This window comes from Paramacrobiotus metropolitanus, unplaced genomic scaffold (assembly GCF_019649055.1).
Source record: "Paramacrobiotus metropolitanus isolate TYO unplaced genomic scaffold, Prichtersi_v1.0 Parri_scaffold0000059, whole genome shotgun sequence".
Lineage (NCBI taxonomy): Eukaryota > Metazoa > Tardigrada > Eutardigrada > Parachela > Macrobiotidae > Paramacrobiotus > Paramacrobiotus metropolitanus.
Genome location: NW_026570279.1, coordinates 903,177 through 926,732, shown reverse-complemented (window position 1 = coordinate 926,732; position 23,556 = coordinate 903,177). Strand labels below are relative to the sequence as shown.

General features: G+C 43.2%; 3 protein-coding genes across 3 annotated transcripts; 1 reads left to right on the top strand and 2 right to left on the bottom strand.

The window, feature by feature from the left end:
* Positions 1-1,118: 1,118 nt before the first annotated feature.
* LOC129593065 (probable ATP-dependent RNA helicase DDX23) lies at positions 1,119-11,015 on the top strand. Its single transcript, XM_055489251.1, is given in 9 exon segments — positions 1,119-2,293; positions 3,121-3,149; positions 3,151-3,325; positions 3,943-4,179; positions 6,247-6,565; positions 7,155-7,290; positions 8,224-8,542; positions 9,000-9,120; positions 9,723-11,015. Coding segments are annotated over 9 exon segments (1,836 nt in total). The 5' UTR covers positions 1,119-2,005; the 3' UTR covers positions 9,935-11,015.
* On the bottom strand, positions 10,971-11,942 carry LOC129593064 (uncharacterized). The gene is made up of 2 exons (XM_055489250.1): positions 11,710-11,942; positions 10,971-11,576 (listed from the first exon to the last, which is right to left on the bottom strand). Exons 1-2 carry the CDS (start codon positions 11,773-11,775, stop codon positions 11,211-11,213), a joined length of 432 nt encoding a protein of 143 aa, XP_055345225.1. The 5' UTR covers positions 11,776-11,942; the 3' UTR covers positions 10,971-11,210.
* A 10,480-nt stretch (positions 11,943-22,422) lies between these two features.
* On the bottom strand, positions 22,423-23,229 carry LOC129593114 (uncharacterized). The gene has a single exon (XM_055489301.1). It carries the CDS (start codon positions 23,227-23,229, stop codon positions 22,423-22,425), a length of 807 nt encoding a protein of 268 aa, XP_055345276.1.
* Positions 23,230-23,556: the final 327 nt, after the last annotated feature.

Here is a 23,556-nt window from a genome sequence, read left to right as displayed (position 1 = left end):
AGGGAGGCAAGCGAAGAAGTGCTTGAAAGCCACAGAAAATTGGCTAAGTCCCTCCATGACCTTTAATGGAAGTTTTGACGAGTGGGATGACCTTTGGGACCATTAACCCAAAATGAGTCGCACATCTCAACGGATCATCTAAACAAAGGATGACCTTTACCAGGGAGGAAGCGAACTACGCTTGTCTTCATCGACGTCCCTCCATGACTTTTATTGGATCTCATTTTGAAGTCGTACGAATGATACGCACCATATTCCAAAGATGAAGCAGTATTCATAAGTCGTACTTGATACGCACCTGATTCTCAAGCGGATTGTGATGAAGTCGCATTACGGATGCGCAGGATTGCTCAACGGAGCGGAATGGATTAAAAGTGCGGAAAACGGTGGACAGGACCTGTGACCTTTACGAGTCAGAAATGGAGGATCCTAGTCTACATTTGATTAAAACTTTTGTTGATCTGTTACTGTTGATCTGTTCCTAATGATTTGATAGTATTTTTATAGTTGGATCTCTTTATTCACATTGTATTAAATGGAATTGTGCCTTTACGGAATTGATGTGATAAAATGGATTAAGAGAATTTGATGTTTTGAGCACGCACAGACACCGGCGACCGTCGTCTTCTCGTGGATTCGGAGTGTGTCCAGCCTCACAGGAGCTCGGCATCCCCAGAGGCATGTGAGACCGGGATCACTAGCGTTCACGTCAGTGGCGCTATGCCTGTGGCGCTACGCCTTAGGATTACGTGTCTGTGTTGTGTCTCTTCTGATTGGCTTGAGTTGTGTTAGTGGGCGCGGCATAGCACGTGCTGCACAGTGTTACACACTGTTGAACGGGCTCCACGCTTTACGATCGAGCTGCGCCGATCATTATTGATTTTCTGTTCTCCAGACTTTTCAATATTAAAAAGTCAGCAGTTTACGGTGCGACGTTTTGTGATTTCGCAATAGTTCGCAATCCAGATCGTATTGCTCACTTCCACGGGATAGATTCCGTTTCTGTCTCCGTCTGTGGATCTATTCTGGATCTACCATTAGATAACGATAAATTTTAATTACAATTCTCTCTGAATTTTATTGCCGTTTTTATCAATGTAAACAGCACATTATTTATTGCTTAATTTTGGAAAAAACGTTTGTGTTTCATTGTTTTCCTTTTTTAGTTATTTAAAATTTAAATGTATAATAGTTAATCAATTATTCTTTATTATCCTATAATAGAGATTGTTATTTTTAATTATTCGTATTACAGAGATTTTGGTTGTTTTTTTAATGTTTAAATTTTAACCGTGAAGTAAGTAGTGCGTCAGCGCTTGCAGTTATAATTATTCGAGTGGCTATTGCTCAATAAATCTTCATTATTCTTTAATGAATTTATTATGTTTTCTGAGGTGGATTAGCTGGAAGATGAATTAAGCTGAACTGACGGTGTAATTAAGTAGGTGGGAATGGGATGACATTATTTTTCGACTGTCCGATCGGCAGCTGTTGTTTGTTGCCGAATGTGATGATGGCGTAGTGTATGGGCATTAATTTGACGCCGTGGCTTTTGTGCTCGCCATTAGACCACTGATCTACGGGTATTCTGTACAGTGTTTGTATTGTGTATTCTTGATTTATAGTTTCGTTTTATTTCAGCCGGTTTTTATCGAAATTTTTGCAAGTAAAACTAAACCCAACGCAAAATTGTAATGTATATTTAATTGGAAATCTGACAGTTTATTATCCAGAAACGGGTAAATAAATGAATAAATAAATAAATACATAAATACATAAATACATAAATACATAAATACATAAATAAATAAATAAATAAACGATTGGATACCGCCGGATACGAAACAAACAACTAACGATCCGACGGTATTATGTAAATAATCCGGATTGGTTACAAACTTACAATCCGGATTATCGGATACGGATATTATAATTTTTTAATTTATTATGAATTTAAATTATGAATTCAGTTTAGATTTATGGTGCATCGTTTCAGGCCAACGCGATGCGTGCCCGCCTGGATGAGGAGCGGAAGAAGCGCGAGCAGTTCGAGCAAGATGCCCGCCGCACAGGGCGCCGCGGCGGCAGTTGCGAGCGGGAACGCGGTCAGCGGCGTTTGCGCTCGCGCTCCAACAGCCGCGAACGGGAACGCCGACGTCGTGAACGGGAGCGACGGGAGCGCCGCGAGGAGGTCTTCAGCGAGACGGACGACTCCGATCCGGAGCGGCGGGACGTCGGAGCGGAAGGCGACGCGGAGAAGGACGCGGATAAGGAGGAACAAGCCATCAAAGAGGTATGGGCGCCGGGTTTCTCATGCGGAGTTGTAGCGGCTTTTTATTAATACATTTTCTGATTAATGTATTTTATTCAGGAATAATTAGTGTAATTTAATAATGTATTATAAAATGTTTTTATTCTTTGCGTCTATTTCGTTGCTTACCTGCTGACTATGGGAAGAAAGTGGTGTTGTTTTTTATTCTTCTTCACTTCTTACGCAATTCTTGCCTCGTATAATGATTTAATTTTTTCGATTTGGTAGGTTCAGCCTTTGCCGTTTAATTTTTTTCGTTCGATTTATGCATTTATCATGTGCGGTTTCTGTACATGATTTTTTGACTTTTCTAATCCGTTCCATTTATTTTTCTTCGCTGGATTTATTTGCCTTTTGTATTTCCGATTTATTTAGTTACTTAATCTTTTTCAATCGGTGTATGTGTTTTTTTCCGGTTTACTTATCGGGTTTCGTTTTCTTTATCTGTATTTTCGCTTTTTATTTGATTTTTTTATTTGTTTATTTGTTTTTATTGGTTTTCTTTATAATAATAGATAGTTTTGTGCTTGTAGATTATTCTAAGAAGCTCATTTCTTTTTTTAAAAATTAGCTTTTGAACGTTGCCGGGTATTTGTAACTTCTGCTGAAAATCAGGAAGAATTCGATACAAATATTGATGGAAAAACCGGCCATCCTGGACAGAGATTTATTGTGCAGTGACTGCGTTTTTTTTATACTAATGTATGTTATTTGTTTCCGTCTTTGAATTGTCGGAAAACACTCAAAATATGGAAATTAGATGAAAAAATCGTGTGGAATATTACAATAACTCCTGTAATTTGATTGTCAGGTATCTGGGTGCGACGCAGCGACGGCGGGCGTCAGCGCCGTCTGAACGAGCGCAAATTCGTCTTCGACTGGGACGCCGGCGAGGACACCTCGCTGGACTCCAATCCCATCTACAAAGCCAAGCACCAGGTGCAGTTTTTCGGCCGCAGCCACATCGGCGGCATCGACATCAAGAGCCAGAAGAAGAACGCCAAATTCTACCAGGTGCGCGCCGAATTTACGATTGATCACTGATTCATTGTCATTATACTCAGTTTCTTAATAATATTATCGTTTTTATCAAAATTATTTGTAACTCAAAATTTTTTTCTATTTTTAGTGATGCTCGCAGTACGTTCGTTTGTTGATGTCTTTCGGTTGTCTACTTACAATTTTAGCTGCATCGTTTTAATTAACAAATCCAGAATTTATTATTTCACTTTTTCGGTTTTAAAACGTGTTGATTTATATCCGGTGATCATTATTTTTGACATTATTGATCGGAATTATTCTTATAATGTATTAATAATTAAATTTTTTCCGTTTTTGCAGTTTATAGTAAAATTAGTAGTACGTCGGCATTTCTAAGAATATTTTGATAACATATTGGACATTTTATTTGATATTATTTTTTCATTATTTGTAATTGACAGCGGATAGTTCTTATCTATTTATTTGATTAATGCTGGCGCACGATAATTGATAAATAGTTAATAAAGTACAACTGCCTTCATTGAGAATGTTTTAATAACCATTACGAACATTTTGTAGTTATTATTTTGCATCTGTAACTGGAAATTGCTTATCCGTTTTCTTATTCCTTTTTTTAATTGCCGGAGCAGGATCTGATCGAGCACCGGCGCAACCACGAGGAGAAGGCGCAGGCCCAGGTGCACGAGGCCAACATCCGGCAGCGCGAGGCCAAGCAGCGCTTCGACGACCGGCACTGGTCGGAGAAGGGTCCGGACGAGATGAACGAGAGAGATTGGCGCATCTTCCGCGAGGACTTCAACATCATCGTCAAGAACGGCCGCGTGCCCAACCCCATCCGCTCCTGGGAGGAGGCCAACGTCCCGCCGGTCAGTGGATATACATACATCGCTAAAAAGATATAAAAAGTTTAATAAATTCATAATAATACAGTCAGTGATAATTTTGAAAAAAATAGGTAGGTTTAAAAAAAATAGGTAGGTTGAAAAACAGGTGGGTAAAAAATAGGTTTTTTCTTTAGAAGTTTTTATTGAAAATTATTGTTAATTACTCGAGAGATCGTCTGGGTTATCGGACCCTGTTTGCTTTGCCCCACCCGATGCTATAAATTCCGCTTAGAAAAAAAACAGAAAAGAAAACAAACAGGGAAGAAATTTTAAGGAAAAGATAAATTTTTTGAGAAATTAGGGAAATTAGGAAAGTATGCTCGGAAATGCTAATAGCCAAGTAACGTAGTGCAGTGGCTTTGTGTCAGACTGGTTTCGCTCCGCGTTCACGTCGCATCGGGCCTCATGTAATAAAGGTGACCACTCCCTACACACCCTTCCATTACTTTTACTCCGTACGTTTTGCGCTACCTTTCTTACGGTTACGATATACTATCTTTTTGACTAATTTTGAGCGCTGACTTTGACTCCGTACGCAACCAATCGGCGCTACCTTCATCTGTGTGCACTACCTATTATTTCGAAAATGTTTTCACAGTAAATTTACTTCCCGATCGCGAACTGCCGTTTTTTCGTGAACAGCTGTTATTGCTGCATAATTCAAATCATCGTCGGCAGTTATAAATAATTCTAGGCGCCCGTGTGCCGGTGTTCTTCGCATCGATTTCTGCTTTTCTGAAGTAATATTATTAATGTATTTTATGGATATTTAATTAAAAGTGTGGTAGTGCACCGAGTAAAAGGTGGTTCACGTAAACATTGTGCACGGTATGAAAGGTAGTGCAAAAGGTTGTGTACGGAGTAGTCACCTTTAATAATTTTATGGAGAAATTTTGTTACCAGCCACACAGCCCCGTGTGAGCTATTTTAAGATACAGGCTGGCGTAAACAAGATCGTTAGCCGCAAAGAGAACTGAGAGAATTTCATTTAGTTCTATATTTGGGCATAAGTTGATAAGGCCTGAACCCGGTTCTATTCGAGAAAAAAGCACCCATGTATTCTTCATCCAAAAGATGTCCTTTGGATGGGTGTTTTTTGAGTTTAAAAAAGCCACAATATAGTTCCGAAGACCAAGTATTTTAGACGTGAAAATGTACATAAAAAGGGGCTCCATAAGTATACTGAAACATGCCGTTCTAAAGACGGCGTGTTGTGCTCAGACGATGTCTAAAGCACGTCAAAAAATTGCTTGCCGTAGAACCGGGGAATTGACAGATTTCCAGTCTTCTCTGTATCTCTTGTTATATCGTTTTAATGTTGTTATTGAGTAATCCAAGGCTTTGAAAGTTTCCAGAAGTTTCTTAATGAGGATGTTTACTCAAATGTGGCTATATAAGCGCCAAGCTTGCTAATGCTAGATGGTCCACTCTGGTTTAGTCCACTGGAAGTCATCTAGCAGTCACTTGAATTGTGTTTCGTAAATAAAGCCTCAAAATCCACATCGGGATTTCTGCGTTAGACTTAGCTACGTACACTGCCTGGGGCAGCACATAACGCTAGTGGAGTTTATAACGTAACAATTTCAATTCGGTCTGTGAAATTGTACGTTTTCACTTCTTATATGTTTTGAATTCCAGTGGCGAATTTTTGCCAGCTACAGTATATTTTCTGTTTTATTTTGTGAGTCTGTTTTTTTAATTTGGCAGAAATTTAATAACAATGAAATTATTTCCCGGAAGATTAATTAAAATAATTTTTTTAAACAGATTTGGTGGAACACTTTGAATAGACAGAATATTAATAATTTGGGATAACTGTTTAGGAGAATGTGGTGGTATAAATCTGCTGGAAAAATTAATTTTTAATAGCTTTCTTCGAAAAATTAAATTTATTATTAACTAGTTTGTTCTTTAAATAATTGCAAATAATTTTGTTGTGGGTAAAAAGCCAGTTTATAATAATAAGGTGGTAGTGGAAATTAGGATTAGTTTTCCGGAAAACGCCTACTGGATTTGATTGCACAGAAATTAATTGGGCATATTTCATAGGAAATCCAAAAAGTGATTAAGGAAGTGGGCTACGCCTCGCCCACCCCGATCCAGCGGCAGGCCATCCCGGTGGGCCTGCAGAACCGGGACATTATCGGCGTGGCGGAGACGGGCAGCGGGAAGACGGCGGCGTTTTTGATTCCGCTGCTGACGTGGATCACCTCCCTGCCCAAGAGGGAGCGCCATGACTACGAGGACATCGACCAGGGTCCCTACGCCATCATTATGGCGCCCACGCGCGAATTGGCCCAGCAGATCGAGGAGGAGACCATCAAGTTCGGCACGCTCCTGGACGTCCGCACCGTCGCCGTCATCGGCGGTCGGTAGTAGTCGTTCACACTGGTTCATACGCGGGAAATGTTCTTGGAAATATGAAATTAGAAAGTTGGAAATGTTCGTATTTTTCGAGATTAAAAATTAGAAACATAAGCTATTAAGAATAAATTATTAGGAATAAGTTAAATCACTTTTAGAAATTTCAGAAAAACCAGAATAGTATTTCTAGAAATTTAAATCACAGTTTCATATGCTTTACATTGCCGGCTCCAGGTCAAATTAGTTCAAGATTAAACCGGGCTTTGAGCATTTGTAACGTTGTGATTCTTGTGAACCAAAATTTTTTTTTCAAGAAAATTATTGGAATAATTTTAAAATGGTGAAATTTGAACATCTTGAATGCCGATTGAATTAGTGCAGTACAGATGTTTTCTCATGAAAATCTTACCAGTCCGGCCTAGAATCAAATTTGGCCCGGTGAGAAAATACTTCCCATATTATTATTATTATTAGTACTTGAAGCGGTGAAATAGGATTGTGTATGTCGTGTGTCTGTGGGAAATTTTAGCGTGCAGCGCTGCGATGCCGGGGAAGTTTCTGTAATGTAAGTAATGTGATTGTTAATACCGCAGGTTTGTCGCGTGAGGATCAGGGCCTGAAGCTGCGTCAGGGCTGCGAGATCGTCATCGCCACGCCGGGTCGTCTGCTGGACGTCCTGGAGAACCGCTATCTGGTGCTCAACCATCGCTCCTACGTCGTCCTGGACGAGTACGTACTGTTAACAGTTCAATTAAGAACATCGGTACATGCACTAGCTATCATTTCTTTTTTTCTGTTTTATCAGAAAATTTTTCTTGGGAGAAATGTTTTAAAAATTCATTTTTTCCTCAATTTAATTCTTGATTGAATTGCATTAAATTTGGTCCAGAACTGCTTAAATTGCAAACCCGGTTACTTTGTAAAAAGAAAAATATTATTTACTTAATAGAACGATTTGTAAGAAAATTTTAAAAATCGCAATAACGAAAATTTCATGTTGTTACTGAAAATAAATTAACATGAAATAACCTGAGAAAAGTATAAGAATAAAATGATACCTAACGTCGTCTAAAATAATTTCTTAGTATTCTTATAATGTCGAATAATAATTATAAAAATACAAGGTTGTTATTAATTGATCACAGCAGACCACGTTCGACATGGACTTCGCGGGCGACGTGTGAATTAAAGTAAAACGAAACATTATAAAACAGGATTAATACAGGAATATTAAAAAATAAAATCCAATAAACTACACAGTAACATGAAAAAAGATAACGTGTTACAAACTGAAACAACCGTCATTAAAAAAAAATAAAATGGTGATATTATGTAAAAATAAAATGTTGTGTATTAAAAGTTAAATAGTAGAAAATAAGAAAATCCTGGAAAATAAATCCATAAAAATTCGACAAAAATAATTGAATTAATAAACAGCAAAAGAATAAGAAAATCCTAGAAAATAAATCCGTAAAAATTCTACTATAATAATTGAATTAAATAGTTAAAGAATAAGAAATCCTAGAAAATGAATCCGTAAAAATTCTACAAAATAACTGAATTAATAAATAGTAACAGCTTAAGAAAATCTTGGAAAATAAATCCATATAAAATAATTGAATAAATAATAAAAATTTCTCAGGCTGTTTGTAATTTGATCAGAGCGGACCGCATGATCGATATGGGCTTCGAGGGCGATGTGCAGAAGATCCTGGAGCACATGCCGGTGAGCAATCAGAAGCCGGACACGGACGAGGCCGAGGACGAGGCGCTGCTGATCCGGAATCTGCGCAGTCAGTGCAAATACCGGCAGACCGTCATGTTCACGGCCACCATGCCGCCGGCCGTGGAGCGGCTGGCCCGGACCTATCTGCGCCGTCCCGTCATCGTTAACATCGGGACCGTGGGGAAGCCGGTGGACCGCGTGGAGCAGCTAGTGTACATGTGCTCCGAGCAGGAGAAGAAGACCAAATTACTGCAGGTAAAGAAGGAGAAATATCTAGATCTATTATTAGTAATTTTAGTATATTAATAAACGACCAAATTATTCAGGCAAGGAGAAGTTTTAATAATTATTAGTAATTTAAAAATATTAAATTATTAATACAGGGCCAAACTGCTGCAGGTAAATGGGGAGAAATACTGGTAATTATTGTAATAAAATTAATTGAATTATTAATAAAAGACTAAACTACTGCGGACAAATTGAAAGAAATAATAATAATTATAAGTTATTAAAAACTATATCAAAGACACAGTTAAATAGGAAGAAAATCATGCAGGTAAATTGGAAAAACTCTCATTATTATGATTGTTGTTATTAATTGGGAATTTTAATAAAAGACTGAATTACAGCAGTTAGGGTAATCAGGGAGAAATAATAATGGGGATCTATAGTTGACATTTGAAAATATGATTAAACGACGAATTGACTGCAGGTGCTGGATGGAGGGGGATTCGAGCCGCCGATTATCATCTTTGTCAACCAGAAGAAGGGTGCCGATGTGCTGGCCAAAGGTCTGGAGAAGCGCAATTACTCGGCTACCACCCTGCACGGCGGTCAGTATGCGTCAGAGATTTATTTTACAGTTACCTGTTGACTTACAAAATTGAATAAATAATTAAACTTGCTTAATCAATTATGGTAAATTTATTTCGCAAATCGTAATTTTGATTAATATTTGGTTAAAATTATTATTTACGTAATAAATTTTGAATAAATTAGTAAAATTACGCAATTAATTACATAATAAATTTTGAAGTTACTTGATGAATTTTTAAATTTACGTATTAATTTTTGGATTTAAAATTATTATTTACGTAATAAATTTGGAGTACGATCGTGTCTTGTACATGAAGTTTAAATTGAATTTGGTCTTGATTTAGGTCAGTTTTGAATCGACTTTCTTATTACTGCACATTAAATTCTTGCTGTGTAATTAACTAAATATTTTTCCGTATTATAAAAATATTTAAAATTTGTTAATTTCTTTGGGAAAACATTGAAGTGCTTCTTTAAATTATGCTTCCAACACGTATAATTGTTTATCTATAATTCTTTAAATTGACCGCAAAATATTTCCTGAAACATTGCCATTCATTTGTTGCGGTTTACTTTATTTGTCTGCTTGATTTATTATAGCTGTTGGTGTGTAATACAGGGAAAGGGCAAGAGCAGCGCGAGTTCGCCTTGGCCTCGCTGAAGAACGGGAGCAAGGACATCCTGGTGGCGACGGACGTGGCGGGACGCGGCATCGACATCCAGGATGTGTCCTTGGTGATTAACTACGACATGACCAAGAGCATCGAGGACTACACGCACCGCATCGGCCGCACCGGTCGCGCCGGCAATAAAAGGCAAGACTGTGGCTGAAATTCATTGCTTTCCGATTATTCATAAGAAAACACACATTTTTTGCTATTTTAAAAACAGGTTTTAGATTGGTTTCCCGACTATTGACTTCTCTAATAACGGAAGAAAATAAACGAAATCGTTGTGCCGCCATTTCCAATCGGTTAATCCAGTAAAGTATAATTTTATTAAAAGGTTTTATCTATAAATATATTGGTCATTTGAAATTTAATTTAAAATGACCGGCATTTTGGTTGATTAATTTTCACTGGAAAAATATTGAAATAATAGATCGTAAAAATTGTACTCGTAATTGATTGAAAACTTGCAGATGCTGGAGGCCTGGTTTGATTTTGGCATGATCTGAAGCACAGTAAAATTTAAGTTGAAAAAAATAAATACAGTATTTTAAAATTTATTTCCCAAATTTTTCCGTTTTAAGCAGAAAAATTTGCTAAAATAAATTTTAGGTATTTATATTATTATTATTCAGCAATTAATTCATTGAATTTTCATAAACCGGCATTAAATTTGACCTAGCTCTCCAGTCTCCACCTAGAAATATAGCAGTTTTTTTTTAAAACAAATGACATGCATGAAGTGCGGTTTGAATTATGAAATGATTTGATTCCAGGTGCGAAATGCAAAATGTCTGAAATTGTGAATGTGAATTTGTTTTAATAAAATTTCTGTTAATTGTGAAAATAATTGCCATCTCGTTTCTGACGAAGGAGGACAGTCATTTATTCTTCGATCTGCGGCAAGTGCTGAAGAACAGCCCCGTCTCGCACTGCCCGCCCGAACTGGACCGCCACCCCGATGCGCAGCACAAGCCGGGCACGGTGCTGACCAAGCGCAAGAAGGAGGAGAAATTATTCTCCTGAATATTTTCTCAGTTTCTGAAAAAAATTCCTATGATCTCTTGGGAATTGTTCTGTTATTGCTATGTCAGCCTATGTGTCTTTTTTTTTCTTACTGTGACTGCCGTTCGTACGGCGCCGGGTTTTTTCGTGTTTTGTCAGTACTGGGATTGTCAATGTACAGGCGAGCGTTCACAAAAGCACATTCAAATGAATCTGTCCCAAATGGAAGGACCGTACTTCACACACTCATGTCGTTGAATTGTTTTGCTGACGTTAAAAATCCAGGTGTACCTTTTAAAACTAAGAAACATTTATCAAGAATTTAAGTTTTATACAATACTCGACATAACTTCATATTCGCAACTAAAACAGAACGGATACAAGCGCAAGCTTCTGCCGAAGGTAGTGCCTCGATTCTGGATTGCTGTAGAACTTCAAAAAGAAATGGTCACGCTAACTGGATTCCGGTACGGGACCGGGCACCGGCGACCCGTCAGCACGATGGTTCGGCCCCAGAGCTGACTGGCACAGGCTGCGTTCCGGTAGACGTCGGGCATGGAGTCGTCTAAGAGGAACCGGCCGTGGTAAACCAAGTACAACTGTGTGCTGATATCCAACGTGGTTAGGATATAGCTCCACGCGCGGCAGACGGTACGCATGTCGCAACGGTGGAGGGAGTCCAGATTCTGCAGTACTTGGGACAGGATCTCGCTGGGCAACTGCTGGATGCGGGTTTCGTCCGGCTCCATAAAGTACAACATCCGAAATCGGCCAGATTGATTTGGCTTGACTGTGGCTCTCTGCAATTGCCAAGAACGCTTAACAATTTATTGCCGGGCTTCTTAGCATGATGCTAGATCAGCATTATGCAGGCAATAGGACAAAAAACTGGAAAAGGGCTAATTGGTTCGCACTAAAAGATTTATTGCTAACCCGAACACATCCCATATTTCCATCCGCCTGGTCGACAAACAAAAGTACAAGTACTAATTTACGCATTATGCGCTAAAAAGACGTCTCTACTACATTTTAGTCCTGAAGCAAAATTCTTAGTGTCGCTAGTGCGACGCCATAATATGATTTTAAATGAAAAAGATGTATCACCGTGGACTGTGAAAGAGTCCAGGACGGAAGCCCAGACTGACAGGACTCCGTGTAATGTAGAACGTGACTCACTTGGGATGAAATGCACAACGCACGATATCCAGTCTACGTTATACAGTTTATTAGTGGCTTCAATCGATCATCAAAACACACTGACGTTCAATGAGCTCAGTGAGCATAACGTCTACCCAATATCTCGCATACAAACTGCACGGCGCATAGTGAACACAGTGAACAGCAGCCGTCAGCCAATCAGAAAAGAGACACGCCACGGACGGTAATTCCATGGGGAATCCCCAGTGCGTAGTGCAACGAAGCACTCCCCCAACTCCAGTAGCGTCACTAAGGTGGACGCAGGGGAGCCATCGCCTCACATGCCTCTGGGTGGGAGGCCGAGCTCCGCCGAGGCTAAGTCCATTCCGTCTCGTTCCGGTCGGTGGTCTGTGCGGGCGCTCGTAAAAAAAAACATCAAATTCTCTTAATCCTTCTTATCACATAATTCCAAATGCACAATGTGAATAAAGAGATCTGTATAAAAATACTATTCCATTTAAACAGATCAACAGTTAAAACAGATCAACAAAAGTGGTTAAATGAACATGTAGACTAGGATCCTCCACTCGACTTGCATAGGTCACAGGTATCCTGTCCACCGCTTTTCCGCATCTCTTTGGCCCATTCCGCTCCATCTTGAGCATGTTGCGCAGCTTTGTGCGACTTTCATCACATCCGCTTGTAGGAATAAGGTGCGTATCGAATGTACGTCTTAGGAATACTGCTTCAGCTTTGGAATAGATGCGTATCAATTGTACGACTTTTATAATGAGATCCGGTTAAGTCATGGAGGGACATCATGTAGACAAGCGAAGTTCGCTTCCTCCCTAGTAAGATCATCCTTCTGATCATGGATGTGCGACATCATCTGGTAAGGTTAATTCAGCATATGTCATGGAGGAACTCAGCCATTTTTCGGCTCCCAAGCTCATCTCAGCTTGCCTCCCTGGTAAAATTCATCTCGTCGCACAATCCATCTCTTCAACCTTATTTTAGAGAGCCGGCCAAATGTACCGTAGCTACTCTTAACTAAGATGAGTCGATTGATAGGGATGCCGACATAAGCCGTAGCAACTCTTATCATATCATCTCATTCGACCCATCTCCATCGTCCCTGTCTCGCGGTGGACGTTTTCGAGTTGGGCCCGGCTGATTTCTGTCAGAAGTCCGATCAACTGGTGCAGCTGATCCAGCCGGGACGTCTTCTTCCGCTTGAACTCGTAAGACAATGTGTCGTGGACCACGAACTTTTCCTTGTCGCGAACGTTTAATCGCGTCCAAACGATGTCGTGCGTCATTCTCTTCACGCTGCAGGTTACGATTCTGAGGGTCTTCCGCTAGTCGCTGTCTGGCATCCTCATACTGATTCCGGATGTTCTGGTTTCGAGCTCGTCTGCCCGGTGTATTCGGAACACTGGAAGTGGTCGGTTTTTTCGGTCCCTTCCATTCCAGGTGATCTTTAATGTATTCATGAACTCGATCTTGCGGTTCGATATACGGCGTATCCATAGTATCTCGAATACGATTGAGCCGCTCCTGATACTGTGAGTCATGTATCTCGTGAAGGTTGCAGTCATCAAATCGCTTCTTGCAGATCGCCAATCCGTCGTTCGCTTTACGTGCGATCTCCTGATGTCTCGACGGCATTCCTAATTTAGCAACCTTTTCCCGGTACACAGACGGAACTTTCCCCTTCGTAAAGTCCGAAAACAACTGATTCTGTGTCGGAAAATGGCCCAATCTCGCAGCGAAGACCTTCTGACCGAAAACCCGCGATTTGTAGTCGGTAGGGTCAACCGTCAGTCCAATGGCTGCTCGTGCCGCAAGAACCTTGAATGCCGGATTCACGTTACGTAGCACAAATTGTGCCACATATAAACTTCGCTCCTTAATTTCTTGGTAGCGGAACTGTGTAAGTCCCGTGTTGTCGATTGTATCCAATGGGACTTCCCATAGGCTCAAGTCGAGGAGACTCGGTAAGCCACATTGTCGGATTGGTGTGTAACACACCATCGCAGATTCGGTGGTGATCTCCAGGCGACCGAGGTTACTCTCTCTGAGATCCGTTTCATAATTAGAATCCCGTATGGTTATGGAGCTGCGCGTGTATCATCACTGATTGCTCCGATTCAATTTCCAATCCGAAGTAGCGACAGATTTCCGCCCTTTGGGTTTCGATGTCATCCATATCGTACATCTTGCTGATTAATCTTCGTCGTGAATTATCAAACCGAGAGTGATCTCTCCGGTGACCATCTTCGCGTCGTCGATCAGGTTGTTCCTGTTGACGTTGGCGTTCGGGTTGATATCGGTTTTCCGGTTCCTTCTGCGATTCGTGAGGGCCTTCCTGCTCACGTCGCGACGATGTCGATGGTTCAAGATCGCGGTCCAATACCACATTTCTTTTATGGACGATGCTCTCAGATGACAATTCCATCGGCTCATCTTCATCCATCGTTACTACTAATGGCTCTACCATGTGAACCACTGACTTCACTTTCATATGTTTCGGTGGAGTATCGTCTCGTTCTCCACTTGAAGTTCTCTTAGGCTGGTTGATCTCGAAGTCAGCAAAGTGGTTCATATCATCCTGCCATCCCTTATCGTATGGGCTGCGACTTCGGGCAGGTCCCGCTAAGGTTCCTTCTCGTCGTTCCGGTGTGAAGCCTCTGACTTTTGGGTGGCAAAAACCAACTCCCATCGGTATCTGTTGACGAGGTTCATCTCGACGCATTTCATCTTGACGAGGTTCATCTCGTCGTCGGTCAGCTGGTACATGGCGACGATGTGCGCTGGTCTCAATTACTTGATCTCCGTGTCGCACCCATGATCTGCCGCCACGGTAATCGTGATCGCGCGAACGTGATCTATTATCTCTTTCGTTATGATAGTCACGAGTTCGTTCGCGGGAACGTTCCCTTGACCTTTCATTTCGAGAGTCGTAATTTCGTTCATGTGAATACTCTCGTGATCTCTGATGTTCCCTTCGCACTGGCGATCGAGGTCGTTGGAAACCTTCATCGCGCCGAAAGCTTTGAAATGCTTTCATAACATCCCGTTCCATTTCATGTGTCTTTCGAACCTCCTCGGTCATCTTTTCGATGAGCATCTTTGTATCAGGTTTAAGTGGTTCGCCTCTTTCCAGCCTCATCTTTCTCGTAGGAGGAGTTCGAATGTGCTTGCGCGGATCTTTGACGGTTCCTTAATTAATTCATCGATCTGGAGGAGAATGGCCTTCACTCTAACCTCCGCTTCAGCTGCATTCAATTGAGCCACAGGAATAGGGGCTTTGCCCTGCACCGACCTTTCTCGGTAATCCTGGGCTGCCCGTTGTTCGGCGCGTTTCCTGCTGGCTGTCATCTCATCTGCCAGATCCTTCAGTCGTTTCTCCTCCATCATCCTTGCCTGATCTGCTTCGAACTTTCTGCGAAAGGCATCGCACAGATCATCTTGAGGAGGTTCATAAGTAAAATCCCAACCGATTTCGCCATTCTTGATCGCTTGTCGATATCGATCTTCAATCAGCATCTTTTCTCGTGGTGGAACTGTCTTCCATGCTTCTGCTGATGTTATAGCTCGGAAAACATCTTTATTCCCGCGAATAGCTTCAGTATATGCCACCAGAGTTCGATTCGGTTCTTTAAAGATGCAGAACCAGCAAGGGTAATCTCCTTTTTCAACCTTGTTGTTTCTGATACAGTCCGGACATTTCGAGTTATAGCCCGTAAACGGATCAATCCATGGTTTTGGCTAGTTCGCGGCAGGTGCGGTCGCAAGTTGGGATCGCGGGGGTGCCGGCACGGGTTGACTTCGAACGTTAGTGGGAGCAGCTGGATTCTTCGCGGGCACAGTCGCCGCTTGACTCTTCGTAGCTGTCGGTGTGGCTTGACTCTTCTGAGGCGCAGGTGCTGCCTGACTTGTAGATGGCGCCGCCTGACTTCGTGTGGATGATGGTACTACTTGAGATTTTCCATTTGCAGATCCAGATTGATTATTCGCGGCTGCTGGTGCTGCTTGACTTCTCACCGCCGGTGCCGCCGCTTGAGGAGTCGGTTTGGTCGGACTTTTTTCCGCCATCTCCTTTTTCAGTCTGCAATGTTAAGACATGTCAAAATATCATCTCACGATCATCTCACGATCCTTCTTATCAGCTTTTACGCCTATGTTAGGCTATTCCCGTACTGAGCTGAGACCTTCCTAGCTCATGACGACGTTTTTAACACTGTTACATGGTGACCTTTCCATGTTATCAGTTCCAAGCTCATTCGCCTATCTGACTGATGTGGTTATCTCATCTTCTCATCTCGTTTAGCACATTCGCTAAGTTATCTCAACCATCTGTTTCGACGTTTTCCATCTCAGTTATTTCAACTTTTCGCTTTCGTCTGTGATATGCGGTGGACCTTCCTAACCGCACATCACGCATCTCTCATTCACTCTTGAACTGATGTGTCAGCCGACTCTGTTGCTTCAGTCGTTGCCGACACCGCATCTCCAGTTTCTGCTGATTTCATTTGAGCATCGCCAGCTGCGGGCTCGGCCGATGTCGGCTGTTGCGATTCCAAAGTAACTTCTTGAGATGCCGGAATCTTCGCCGAATCCACGATCTCTTTCTCTGGAGTATCATCCGTAGGCTCCTCAGATTTTGAAAAGATGCGGCCATTTTTAATTTCCAGCAGTTTGTCATCGATTAAACTTTCGGCTGCCATCTTAATCACCTCCCGATCACTTTCAATGTTGTAAGTTCCCAACTCATAATTCACAGCGAAAAAGTTTGATAGATCGTCCCATGTGACTCCTATCGATCCACCAAGTCTCGGCATCGCCGCATCGATGATGGCAATTTTCCAGAACTTCAATTCCATCCTCAGTCGTGGAGGGAGCATTGACTGTGGTAAATAACATGACCATCGGTTAGTATCCGAGTAACAGAAGCCCAACTTTCCTTCTTTGTAGGCTCTTTTAGTCATCCTTTCGAAGCTCATACCGGATAAGCGCAGAACTCGGTTAGCGCATATGACCGATTTAAGATCTCTTTGGGTCATCGTTTGAAATGGTTGCCTCGCCAAAATGTTCTTAAGTTCACACCAGGCGGGGTTCTGATTATCCAATGGTAATCCGAGCATATAGTCGCGATCTTCTGACGCAGATTCCTTTCCATCGATCGAAAGTTTCGGAATTGAACTTGACGATGACTTGGTCGATTTCGGTTCGCTTTTCTGGGTGGGAGCCGAGTCCGTCTCATCATCTTTCGATGCTTTCTCAGCAGTTTTGCCTTCTTCTTGGGGAGTTAGATCGGTTTTTGACTTGCCGCCGCTGGTCTTAGCCTGTTTCGATGGTGGCAACAGCGATGCCTGTTGTCGACGACGGCGCATTTCTTCTAATTCCGCTTCGGTTTGTGCTGTCAGCTTATCCATGGGAGTTACGGCCTTCGTTTTCTCACCATGTGACTGTTGTCCCGACGTCGAAGGTGCATGTTGTTTGGTTCGTTATCCGATTCATAATCGAATTCCATGATGTCCTTCGGTGTTAACGATTGTTTCAATTTATCTGCCTCTATCTTTTTTCTGGCAGCTCGTTTCTGATCTCCTTTCTGTAGGATCACATTCAACATGGGAGTTTCCGGATCATTTCGCTGAGGAATTGGTAGTTTTTCCATCACTTCTTTGTCGGAGAAATTACAGTAATCGTGCAGTTCCTCCGGTATGAACCCCAACATGGTGTACCTGATCGGAGATCCTTCATAAGCATTAGTAGTAAGGAGTTTACCCTCTTGAAGCATCTGTGTCAACATCGTCTCGTTTCCCGCTTCGATCTCAGCGATCCTACCCATTCCGCCTTGCCATAATCCATTCATATATTGGCTAATACGGTGTCGAGTAGAACCTACAGGACTTCGCAGACCTGCAATGGCCGATTCGATCTGTCGTCTCCTATCAGCGGACTTTTCGAATAACTTTTTGTCGATTCCATTAGTTCTAATCAGCTTCGACTTGCAACACCAATCGAGATGTTTCTTGATCATCCTACCCGAATTCAAGGCGTAGTCGATGATCGTATCCAACTTCGATGGAGTCAAACGTCGATTCCGTTTGTTCAACCATTCTTTAACGCGGATCTGGAACCTTACTGTCACCGAGGTATCACCTCGCGTGCGAAATGTAGCCATAGCGAAATTTGTAGCCTCAATCAGATCGTTCTCTGTCAAGGTATCGTTATCATCCTCTAATTCCTCGAAGTCAGGAAAAGGTTCTTCATCTTCTGGTTCCGAATATTCCAAATCGCTATTGCCCTGTCTCCTGGTGTATTGTGCTAATCCGACTTCATCGATGCGTCGAACTGCTGCAGGTTTTGACTTCTTCTTAGCGCTCTTTTTCTTCGCGCTTTTCTTCTTCTTTTCCAACGCTGCCTGTTTCTGTCTTTCCAACGTCGCTTCCAAGCTATTGGGTGCCACCTTCGGCTCTCCCCCGTCTGACTTCGTGTAGCCCGAACCGAAATGTTGGGTTTCGACTTCGAAGCGACCGTCGATGTACTTGGACGACTTGCCTCTGATGCTGTCGACTCGCGGGATGTTTCGCGTTTCCCTTTTTCCTTCTGAACTTTCTCTCGACGTTCCTTTTGAGTCGACGCTGCCATAATCTGTCCCATATTAATCGCTCTTTTTATTGCGATCGATTTCGGTTTTTCTTCCGGCGAGGTTGCTGATTGTATAACACCCTTTTTCGTTGTGGTCGTCGACGATTTCAAGCTCTCATCAATTTCGAGGACTTCGTCATCGTCCTCTGATTCCTCGCTCATCTCTTTGTCGTCGGATGGGGATTGGTCCTTCCTTTTTCCCCCTTTGTGTTTCTGATCTTTCTGAGATTTCCCTTTGGACTTTTCCGTTCCCGTCTTTCCGGGTTTATCAGTCCCTTTGTCTGATGTCTCCGATTTCTTTGACTTTGTATCAGTTTTAGATGAGCTTGGTTTCGACTCCTCTTTAGACGATTTGGATTTGGATTCGTCTTTGGGCGATCTTGGCGCTGGATCATCGTCTTCTGATTCTTCCTGAACCCTATCCTCCTCATCGTCATCTTCTTCCTCTTCAGATTCTGCAGGTGGGTGACATCGATCACAATTCACATCGTTGCATGTCTTGTGATCTGCTCCCATCATGATCGCGATCGCTCGTTGCATTGATCGTCTGGGGTTGTTCTCATCGATGGGTTCATCTTCAGCATGGAGAGCATTTTCACCTGATGGATCATCTTCGGCTTCCATCTGTTCATCACCTTCATCTTCACCGGCAAGGCTTTCCTCTTCAGCCTGTTTGGATTGGACATAAATTTCATGGATTTTGGCCGCTGCCTTAAGATGCTTCTTCGGAGTCTCCATCTCGTAGACCATCTGGTAATGCGGTGTGTAGACTCGCGTACGAAGTTGGCCATCATCAGTATATGTAACTGTCACTCTGACGTAGGCTCCGTCGTCGGCGGCTCGATGACTCATAATCTTCAGAATTCCATTTCTGTTGGCTTGAACATCTTTTTTCTTGTCTTCTGGCAACATGTTGTGCAGATTCGCCAACGCTTTTTCGTTCTCCATTTTAGCGTATTCCTTTTCTTCCTTCGATATGAACCAAGGCGCAAATGGGACGGGATCTCCTGATATAGGAGCGACAATTTCGGCGATCATCACGATTGGCAATCCGACCGTACAGTGGAGTCCCAATTTGAAGACTCGACAGGTCATGTCCTGGTACAGGTAGGTCGTATCGTATGCCTCTTTCGGCTTCGTTTTACCATCTGATTCGACCCCCTCTTTCAATCGATGTCGCTCAACTGCTAACATCTCTCCGTCAGTTGCGTACATGTACGCAAAGTGGTCGTCGTGTGTTCCCACTCGTATACAGATCCAAGCTTTCTCTTTCACGGCTATTGGCGTGATCAGTTGTCTTAACGTCTGAATGAGGATTCGTGGATCTGCACGATCTTCCTCGCGCACGATCCTGAGTAGCGCCCCCTGCACCTCATGTCTCGACTGTTTGGTGATCTGATTTCTGATTTCCGTCGATGTAGTGGGGTGATATGAGGGAATCTCTTCGTTCGTGACTTTGTCGATAATCTGGGCAGTAACCTTATTCGGAGGTCCTTCCGACCTTAAGTATGTCACGGTATATGCCCGAACCTGGGGTATGATCATCGGAGTTCTTGCTGGTGGTGGGGGCAGTTGAGTCAAGCTTTTCCCCGCCGGTACAGCGACTTGCTGCTCCTTCGGTTGTTCCTTACTCACCGAGGGTTTCGCTGGAACTACCGACGTCTCTTGGCCCTTCGGCGGTTCCTTACTCTCCGTGGGCTTCACTGGTACAACTGACTTTTCCTGCACCTTCGGCGGTTCCTTACTCGCCGTGGGCTTCACTGGGATCGGCATCTCTTTTTCTTTCGGCGGTTCCTTACTCGCCGTCGACTTTTTAGTCTGATGTCCCTTTTCCGTTGATTTAGGACTTGTCGTCTGCGATCTGTTCCGTTTAACGCTGCCACGAGATGAATCTGCCGTCGAACTTTCTCGTGATCGCGCTCGTTGCTCAATAGCTTCGTCGATTCGTCTCTTCTGTTCTTTTAGGTCAGCGTCTGTCATCTCTTCAACTGGCTTCGCAGTCGTCGGATCAGTTTTTGGTGTGCCGCTCCCCGGTGGTTGCATCTGTGATGGACCAGCTACAATGGGTTCAGGTTGTGCGACTTCTTCGGGAAACTTGTCGATCCATCTCAGAACCTTTTCAATCATTTCTGGCCACGGCCTGTTTGTCAGCGCCTGATGGTATGTCTTCATTGTGGCAACTCTAATTCCGAGATCTTTTCGTACTTCTTGAACCTTCTCTTTCCGGTCCTTAAGCACTTTGTGCCCCGAATCGGTTACGGGCATCTGTTCTATCATATATCCGTAGAGGAGCTGCTCGTCATTCACTCTTTCGTGCATTCGATAGAAGTCCCGACACAGACGGTTAAAGTTATGAATGGCCCTCCGGTCATCTGCGGTGAGCTCTTCCTCGGCTCCTATAATCATGTTGAGCCGATCATCTGCTTCACTGACGTTCACCGCCAATCTTGGTACATATCTGGAAGGTGAACCTGGAGGGCTTATTGTTATCGTCTCCATCTGTGGGCCTAATGGGGGCAGCATTCCTCGTGGCCGAGGTGAGTTACGATTGCCATGTCGCGATCTTCCGCCTCTTTGGTTCGGAGATTGTCTGTCGAATCTGTTAAACGGATGATGTGCCCTCATAGGTGGTGTCTCACTCCGTTCGGGAAACAATGATGGGAAAGATGATGAGACTGGTGCTGGCGCCCTTCCGCCACGCACCGATCCCGGCGGCGATCCGCCAATTGCCCCGCCATGTCGGACTGGTACTGACGTTGGGCCTCCAAATCCGTGATGTCGGACGGGCGACGCTGACATTCCGCCAAGTCCCCCATGTCGCACAGGTGTGGATGGCATCCGGCCAAATCCACCATGTCCCGTCGGGAAATTGGGTACCGGCGGTGGTCCCATCGGCATTTGCACAGATCCATACATCGGTGGAGTCTGTGTTCCAGGAAACAATTGAAATGGGTCGTTTTGTACCGGATATTGAGTTGGTCCTGCCGGATGGCCGTAGGTCAACCAATTCTGTGTACTCTGATAGCTCGTAGGGTCCTGGTACGGATAGTATGCCTGGACGCCGGCCGCATAGACCGGTTGATCGCTCGGTCCCGGTTCGTTCTGCGCCATTCCTGCAGACGATGTGGACTCATTTCCATAGTGAGTGCCTTGGCTATGGTCGCCTTCCATTCTTATTGGCGTCGGTGCTTCTAGTGGATTTCCGATACTTTCCGAATCGGAATTCTCTGAATTCTGCCGTTCCAGTCTTTCCATTAACTTTTATTACCTGCTATAAGAATGAAACGATATCTGTTAGCCAGTTTACAACGGTTAACTTTTACACCTCCCCAACTCCTGTGCATGTATCATAACGCCCTTTTTAGTATTTATTTTGTATTTTGCGCCCTTTAGTTATCCGATCAAGGAGTCCCGTATTGGCGGCATCTTCATCAGCTCCTTGTCGCGTTAGGAATTCCGTAGGAGTGGGTTTCGACTTTGTCTTTTTGACCTTCCTTTGCTCGATAGCAGCGGCAATGTCACTTGCCAACTGTGCAGCTGTTGCTCTCACTGCTTCGAGCTGCTGTTGCCTATCGGCAGCAGCAGAGCGTGGTTTGAAAGAAGACTGTTGAATCGAATCTTCTGGAAAAACACGATCTGCTAGTTCAGCATCTTTCTGCTGATTATTAACGTTGGTAGCATCGCGTGGTCTGAAAGACTGTTTCGAAGTACGGTCTGCTACGGTGACATCATCGTCGTTGCTTGCCGGTTCGGCAACTTCCGCTAAGTTGCCAGCTTGTTCGCTCAACTTGATTGTTACTGCCGTTTCAAAATCCTTATCCTGTTTCTTCGATCTGCCTCGTTTCTTTTTCTTCATCTCTGTCGGACCGTTGGTTCCTGACCGTCCTCTAATTCTTCCGTCAATGGCGGATGCCACGGTTTCAATCGATCGATGGAGACGACTTTCAAATCCGCTTCTTTAACCGGGTTTATTTCGATAACTTCGACTTCATTTGGTCGTGGAAAACTGAGGATTTTCCATACTTTATCGTACTTTTTCTTAAAATCAGATTGAACTTCCTTTTTTCTTTGCCTCGTATCTTTGGGTAGTCGGATGAGTACGAAGTCACCGATTTTGAAGTTCGGTTCCGATTTCTTCTTATTATAAACCTCGGCTTTCTTCTCGTAAGCATCTTTTATGTTGCATCCGGCAACTTCTTCAGCAAATATCAGATTCTTTTTCATGGTCTCCACCCATTCGTCTGGAGTACCATAATCATCTGGTAAGTTCGTTTTTGTCACCACATCCTCTGGCATAATCATCTCTCTTCCATGTAGCATGTAATATGCCGAGTAGCCGGTTGTAGCATGTACCACTCTGTTCATTCCCGAAACCACGTACGGGAGGTACTTGCTAAATTTCCGTTCGTTTCCCGCTTTCATATACTGTGCAAGACCATCTCCGATGATCTGCATCTGTCTTTCGACTTGGCCCTGGCCTTCAGGGTGGTATGCCGTTCCGAACGCGTGTTTAATTTTAAACGCATTGGTGACTTTCGATAAGACTTCCGCTGTGAAGTGCCTTCCACGGTCTGTGTGTAAGATGTGCGGTGCTCCATGTACCAGTATCACATGTTTCACGAAGACTTTGGCAAACTCTTTCGCTGTTGCCGTCTTCATTGGTACTGCTATCACGTATTTCGTCAGCTGGTCGATAAATACCGCTATGTATTTATATCCTCGTTTCTTTGTCGGTAATAAAGGTCCTTTCAGATCGGCATATACTCGGAAGAAAGGATGTCCCACCTTGATCTCTTGCAGTTTTCCGGGTGGACATTTCCGTGGTGTCTTGGTGAACTGACATCCTTGACATGCGAGTATATAATTCTTAACGTCCGTACTCATTCTGTCCCAATAGTATCGCAGTCTTATTGCTGCTAACGTCTTTTCATATCCAAGGTGACCTGCTGCTTTCTCATCATGTAGCGCATGGATAATCGCTCGTCT

Bases quoted from the DNA above. Each gene is read 5' to 3' on its own strand.
- LOC129593064 (XM_055489250.1), bottom strand. From the start codon at position 11,775: ATGCGTAAATTAGTACTTGTACTTTTGTTTGTCGACCAGGCGGATGGA. The intron at 11,577-11,709 runs GTTAGCAATAAA...TGGCAATTGCAG, and splicing joins GAAATATGGGATGTGTTCGG to AGAGCCACAGTCAAGCCAAA.
- LOC129593114 (XM_055489301.1), bottom strand. From the start codon at position 23,229: ATGAAGACGGCAACAGCGAAAGAGTTTGCCAAAGTCTTCGTGAAACAT.